Source organism: Centruroides sculpturatus, unplaced genomic scaffold (genome assembly GCF_000671375.1).
Source record: "Centruroides sculpturatus isolate CEXI.00-Female unplaced genomic scaffold, Cexi_2.0 scaffold889, whole genome shotgun sequence".
NCBI lineage: Eukaryota > Metazoa > Arthropoda > Arachnida > Scorpiones > Buthidae > Centruroides > Centruroides sculpturatus.
This window is the reverse complement of record NW_019385500.1, coordinates 131,676-139,461: the sequence shown is the minus strand read 5'-3', so window position 1 is coordinate 139,461 and position 7,786 is coordinate 131,676. Positions and strand designations below refer to the sequence as shown.

Below are 7,786 nucleotides of genomic sequence, written 5' to 3'. Positions count from 1 at the left end.
ATCTTGCCAAGAATTACGAATTGCGAGGATCAATAGAATCAAATTTCTGTATTCAATTTAAATCGTGTTCTCATGTAGAATGGATTCTCGTATTACATTGATAAATTTCTAATACGGACAATAGATGGCGCTAGAAATGCCTCTTGGCAGGATACAAAAAGTGAATTGTGGCACTGCAAATTCACGTGACTTACCTCGTTGCACTGCTGCATATTGAAAGCACGTACAACTCGTAGGTTGCTCAATATTTCCTTGAGGAATGAATTTCTCGTGTAAGATCTCAGCGCTGTATTGAGTGCCTCTTGCAGTTTCTTGATCCAGTACTGGATCCACGTGCAAGAAACTTCACGAGGCATTCGTCTTTAATGTTGCAAAAAATAACTTGAGTTTTCTCGCTTGCTTATACAGTGATATAATATATTACTACGAGAAATTCTTTCGGTGGGTGCGTTTAGTGCCATGGAGACAGAAAGCTGCCATCTTGCAGTTTCAGGGGTACACTCGGATCGACTTATACTGTATTTTACATGTGCAAGAGCAATTCCATCTTGTAACAGACTGTTCAATTGGCTGTCGTGTAGTCCAGTTAGCGAATAGAGGACTCCTACCTTCATAAATGTTCATAAATGTCATTCATTACGTTTTGCCTCTAAAGCTGGAACTTTATCAGAAGTTACCTTCTATGTAACGTGCCAAATTGTATTTAATATTAAAACAAGGTGGATATGAAACATGAAGCACCAGGAGTTTGTGAAGCATTCTTTGCATCTGATTTATGGAGTTATGTAAGAATTTCCAAATAAATGCAGAATATCTTCTAAGAAAAGGTATGAAATATAATGAAATATTAACATCTTGGACAGTGTAAATAATATAAAATAGATAAACATTATAAGGTTTATCCATTTTTAATGAGAAAGATGATGAGTAGAAAGCCACACAGAGAAGATATTCATTGTAGTCTAAAAGCTCTCCTATGGAGGATCCAGGATTGAATCTGGGTTGGAAACTTTTAGGTGATCCATGTTTCTTATGGGGATTGTTGGATATGTTAAAAGACCCATTTGGTATCCTCATAATGGAAAGAATTAGAGATGATGGTAAGGTATTACTGTAAATTTGTATAATTACAGTTTTGTTTATCAATAAAATAATGAACAGAGTGGTTTATTTTGAACTTATCGGTATTCTCCCAGGTCTGCCACCGCGTTTTGTGGTGGCGCTAGTGAAATGTAAACAATATGGCTACTTATCGAGGATAACGCGTGTGCATATCTTTTAAACCTTATATTTTAACTTGGACAAAATACTGTTAGGCCTAACAGTATTTTAAATAGCATCAACACTTGAACAATCCCTCTTTTCAAGATTCCTACTTTACTTGCTAGGCGGCATTAGTGCTTCCCGTGGGAAGCACTAATGCCGCCTACTACTATACTACCTACACCCCTTAACTATCCACACATTTTAATTTTTCCTCATATCCTAAAGACTTTCCATGGCAATGATTGAACACCACGTAAATTAAGTCTGAACTTTGAGGCTGCCACACCGTATCATACTGTTGTTTGTCATGGCGAAACCTAACCAAATTAACAATTAACAAATAATTAACTGTAGTCAAACCCAATCCCTACAGAATGGCAGATTAGTGCCTTTAAAGTCTTGCTTGTTAGTTACAAATGAAAATTTATTCATATATTTCAGGTCTTAAAGGATTCTCTTTTGAAAATCAGGTACCCTTTTTGATATTTAAATAAAGTGAAATCGTTCGAATGAAACACGAAATATGACTAAAAATTAAAAATATAGCCGAACTGTGATCAAATTTCACGTTTATATTTTCAAATTATTCATTTTTATAATAAAAATCAAGAGATTTCATCATTTTATAATTATTTTCTGCAAATGCAATGCGCGTATGGATATAATCTGGACACATTGGCAGCCACAGAAGAGTCTTCCTGATTTCTTAAAATTGCATTTCGTCTAAGGTGATGCTAATTTGATCAGAAGGAACGAAATGCCCCAGAATTTCCCAATAATGAAACCGCACGCCGATGTTTTTCAACTTGATGTAATCCCTGACGTGCGCTTGTTCTCTTTCCGATAAGACATTCCTATTGTAGATCATCCACAGACTCTTCAGACTCGGAGCTTGATCTATAATGCAGTATATGGACCACTTATTGACGTTCTCGCAATTATGAAGTGCGAGGGTTTGAACTGTTTTCAGAAGTGGTACAATCTCTAGAACCAGATCGTCGTTCAAACAGGACAGAGAAGAGATGATCAACTCATTCAACCTGGAACAATTCGAGAACAGGGATGAGAGGCAATCGTCCCAAGGATCTCCTCGAATGTTTTCCAAATTTAACCTCTCCAGCTGTTGGAAAATTGGATCCAACTGCTCTACGACATCGTCCTTCTTGAAGTAAAGATGGCGGATCGAATAAAGTCCTAGAATTCTTAAGTTGGTGCAACGTGTTCCGATTTGATAGAGGTTAACGTATTCGAAATTGTTTAACTTTAATTCGGTCAGTTGTTTTCCTGCAGAAAACAGATAACAACTTATTCCCTCGAAGGTCAAACTCGAATCACCTTTCTGAATGCTGATGGACAAACGATTTAGACACAGGAGTGATGACAGTGTGTTTATAAGATCCGTTTCGTTAATGGCTAATTTATATATACACAATGTATGCAATTCGGGAAACGACAGCAAAATATCTGGAAGATCCATTCTGTCTTCACTGGGAATCAAACACAACTCTCTGAGATGCAGGTGTCTGTTATAATTGCGCTGTACGAAATGGCATACAGCATTCATGTAGAGGTTTCTTTCCACTTGGATCTTCATAAGTGGTACGTATTCCAATACATTAACGAGCCCATTTACAGTTATAACAGTACCTTTGACTTTTAGCACCTTTAAATATTTACACCTCGGGAATTGCTGATCCTCAGAGTCGTAACACAGCGAACTTAGACCCACGTCAGTTATCAGGCAATATGATAAATCGAGACATTCTATGAGAGGGCAATGTTTGCCAATTGTCTCTACTGTAGAATCGTTTGCGTTTGTTCCACATAAGCTTAGAACTGAAACATTTGGTAACAAACGGATCAATTCTCCAAGATTTTGTTGTGTGATGTTGGAAAACCCAAACCTTGCGTGAGTGATTTCTTGAGAGAATTCAGAAAATCTTCGTATGGGTATGTCGTGGTTGTAAAATGCTAAACGTAGTGTTTTAATTCCTTTTCTGAAGAAATTGCAAAGTATTTGAGGATCGAGATCGGAGGGTGCAAAATTCAGCAATAACTCGCATAAAATTGGAGGAAGTACAGAAAATAAACTTTCGGTATAAACATTTCGTCTCCGGTAATAATTAATTATATCTTGCAGATGGGAATTGATATAAATTAGACACGATCGAAGAAGAGGACTGTAATTTTCCATTGTATTGGTGTAAATAATTGGCATTTCAACAAAGCGAAACAATTGATTATTAAAATATTGGATTATTAAATTAATACAAAACTAACTATGCATGCCTTTTGGAACTTTTCGGGTGTGGGAATTGGTGAGGTGGAGTTTTTATAGACTTAATGTTATAAATTGAGCCCGAACGATTACGCCTTTCTTAAATCTCTCTTCGGCGGAATCATCAATCTCTTTAATTTTATGCCCAAACTGTATTTTTGGCCCAATCTACTTACTGAAACCCCCTTTCAATTAACATGTAGATTTTACTTGAAAGTTTTTAAAATTTCAGCGAATGTGGTGTAGTTTTGAAATTCCTACTCATTCATGATTTATTTGCGTTATTTTTTTTAATACTTTACTGATATTTACAGAGTTTTTCTCTTTCTCAAACTTCGATTTTGTAGTTTTTCTCTCTGGGAATTATCGATCCCAAAAGCAATTAAAATTTCTCAAGCGTTATTCTCAGAAGTATAATTGCTCCTGGGAAAGCATTATCATTCATAAAAATATTATGACAACACTACAGCAAGAGTACTAATACTTTTCGTTTTTAATAAATCAAAACATCGAATGCCCACCAGTGGTCCGATAAAACAGCTGAACACTGGTCGCGTGGAATTTTTCTGATTTCTCACGTGTTCGGCATCTAAATAGGACCCATCCCTACTATCAAAATAAGTTTTTTTCTATTTAAAAATGGTTAAAATGCAGTTTTAAACGTTGCCGGAAAAGTTAAGCAACTCGTTACTGGATTTTTTAACCGATGGTTTAGCTTTACCTCTTTAATCACTAACAGAACGATATTGAACGTTCCTGCTCCTGTTTTTGGGGGTAAGAACGTCGATAACCTTACCAATCTTCATGTATTGAGTACCGAGGATTGTAGTACGTACCTGTACCGGTACATTACTGATTTTAATACCATTTTTCTTCAACTCTGTATTCAATTACGCAAATGGCCATTCAGTAAATCCTTCTTTTCCAATACCATATTAATTCTGACATTAAAGAGAATTGTATTAATTTTAAATTATCGTTGAATGGAATTAAATCCTAATCTTTTTTCAACGTTTAATTAGTAAAAAAAATCGAATAAAATGAATAAAGATCGCTAATAAGATTAATTTAAATAGATTTAAATTCCAGATTTTTCCAATATAAACCTTAACAAGGTATGACATTTGTAAATAATATCTCTTCGAATATTTAAATAAACTAAGAAGCCAATGGCTTAGCTTTAGATGCCATTTTGTACAAGTAAACACGGGTTTTGTACCTGCTTCAATATTATATCCGCTGAGCACTGGTAAATAAGATTTAAATACCTCTTTGTCACTGTTTAATACTATTATATATATTTTAAACACTACTATATGTACTAGACATTTGTTTTATTCCTGCTTACACTATTATATCAGCTTTAAACACCATTTTATACATCTAAAACCCAGATTTCATACCAGCTGATTGCTGTTATATTAGGTTCAAATATTTGTGCAGCTGTCGAGTACTATTATATCTACTTTAAACACTACTTTATACTATTAAAGATTGGTTTTATACTATTAAGTCTGCTTTATTAAGCAGTTTACACCGATGCCGGATGGCCGAGTGGCTAAGGTGGTAGCCCACTGCTCTGAGGACCCGGGAGTGGGTCCGGGGTGGGGTGGTTCATATAATACCATTTCTCGCCTATTAAACAGTAAATTTTTACATAAGTTTAGAAAAAAAAAGTAAAATAACGTTAGGTAGAAATGTAAATATCATTTATTTTAAAGTTGCATTTCTTGTTAATTTTATAATAATAAAAAAATGAAAGAAAACAAATTAAATCCAATGACGCATTCCATAAGAAAACATATTTAATTATAAAGTTTTCTTTTTGAAGTAGATTAATTTAAATGTGTAAATATATTAAATTTTAAGTATTTAATTCCATTTGATAAGTAAATAAAGATTACATTTTTTATCTTTTCCTACAGTAAAAATCAATAATATATAACTAAGTTTATTTATGATAATTAAGTTGTTTACTTAGATAATCCTCAATGAATAATTTGTTACCGTCAAGATGAAAGGATTTTATTTTATTTATTATTTTTTAATACAATTTATATAAATTAATTAAAGTAAAAACGTGTAATTTGTCTGGAATTTTTTTATAGTCTCTTGATATTGTTGAAGAAAACAAAATCTTATGGGATTCTGTTTTATTTGCCATTAGATATAGCGTATTTTGTTTGTGTCTGGAAATATTTATCCAGAAGTCCTATCGTCACTTGAAGTTTTCCATAGAAAGTCTACCCACCGAGGGCCGATCACCCACATGTTGCGTTGCTGCATCTCATCAAACTAAACTACTTTATGGCAATAGCGAGGGCAAAAATCTTCACAGGAAAGAAGACAATATGCCTTAAAAGTGTTTTATAATCTGAAGTACCCGTCTTTACTGGAAAAAAAACCCTCAGTGGGGCTCTCCTACCTCTTAAATCCGCCCCTGTTCTATGGTATAACTTCTATCAAAGGAGCTATACCATAGAGCAGTGCCTTGATGGCAAACTTCTATTAAAGAAAGTATTGTATGGCATAACTTCAATTATAAAAGGCATTATTTAAGGGGATAAGTCCTCTGATTGGCCAGACCTAACGTAACGTAACAAGAGCCTATCTGTAAACAGGTGAAATTGTTATAAAAGCTATTCGTAAATTCAGAAATATTCAAATAAATACTTTAAAATAAGAAAGTAATCGATAAAAAGTAAAGGTATATCTCGTTAACTTTTTTATTTTATTTTATAAGTTGTCAAAGAATGAATAACACTCATTAGTGAACATATTACTTCTCTATGGGGTCTACTTCTTGTCATATGATTATTTATAACTCTGCCCTTCAGTTATTTATAATAGAAAACAATAGTTATTTCCCTAAAGATGTTATTTTCCTCAATGATTAAATATTTACTACTTCAATCAATGGAAATCATAAAATTGTACCAACTTTCAAATGACCTTGACGACTTCTATTCATTTTTATTTACTAACTACTTTATTTTATTTTATTTAATAATAAAATAATTGCAATTTTTACGAGTTATTAACTTTAATTCTTATTTTTTTATTGAACTTTTTTTTTATTTTTTAGGAAGTAATCGAAATTATAATTTTTATATAAAAAAGAGGAATGAATAGAGCGTTAAACTTTGTAAATAATTTAAATTTAGGTTTTTAGGACTTTTAAGATGTTAACGTCGTAAATTCATTAGTTTTTTTATTTCTTGTTTAATTTAATTTCATTTTAATTGTTTCTTAGTCTGATATGTGGCGCTGCAAGCGTTTTTACGAAGCGCCTCCCGAGGAGAATGCTGATTGGTCGCTTGATGTAGAGGAAAATTTAAAATCCCAGATGCGGATTGGACGAATTTTTCTTCCTTATTTGCCCATAATACAGTATACAATGACGTTGTTTTACTCAGATGTACTAAATATACTGTAGGCATGGAGAAGAATAAAAAAAAAACAAATCGTCCAATCTGCATGCTCGTATTAATTTTCACGATACATCGAGTAACCAATCAGCGTTATCCTATTGTACTACAGAATACGATTCGTAAAAAATATATAGGTGGCGTTAGATACGCGGGCGCCACATACAGGTGCCACTAAATATCCAGATGGCATAACGCGCTGATTGGTCGGCTGAATGACGTCAACCTACTGAAATCGTAAATGTTGATCAATTAGCCTAAACTTTGTGTTGTTGTTGTTGTTGTTGTTGTTGTGAGAGCGAGCAGACATTATAGTGTTATAAACATTTCATCTAAAACTTGATAAAAGGCACTTATTTATAATTTCATTAGGTCTTGTATGTATTGACATTAATGTTAAAATTAAACTAAATTACGTGACATCAAAGATTTTAATGTTGAGTGAGTTTTAAACATCAAGAAGTAACTTTAAATAAGTAATAATAAAATAATCAAAACAACAAATGTAAATTGCAAATTAAGTTTTTTTTTTACATTCTATATTAATTTTATATATGCAGTAGAGCGTCGTTTATCCGAAAGTCGGTTATCCGAAACATCGGTTATCCGAAAGAATTTCAGTTGGCAAATTTAAATTTTCGCCAGTGCTGTGGCGCTGCAATCTTTGGCTATGTCTTGGGCTACTCAAATATTTTACGTTTTTGATACTAAATTAACTTCTGAAGTATAATTTTTTATTGTTTTTATATTTTTCAATATATTTATTTTGTTTGTACAAAATAAAAAAATAATTTTTAACGATACAATAGTCTTC

At 33.0% G+C, this 7,786-nt stretch overlaps 1 protein-coding gene across 1 annotated transcript; it reads right to left on the bottom strand.

The window, feature by feature from the left end:
• Positions 1-1,816: 1,816 nt before the first annotated feature.
• LOC111639589 lies at positions 1,817-3,499 on the bottom strand. Its single transcript, XM_023385481.1, has one exon. The coding sequence runs from the start codon at positions 3,482-3,484 to the stop codon at positions 1,973-1,975; it is 1,512 nt and encodes a 503-aa protein (XP_023241249.1). The 5' UTR covers positions 3,485-3,499; the 3' UTR covers positions 1,817-1,972.
• Between the last annotated feature and the right edge of the window lie 4,287 nt (positions 3,500-7,786).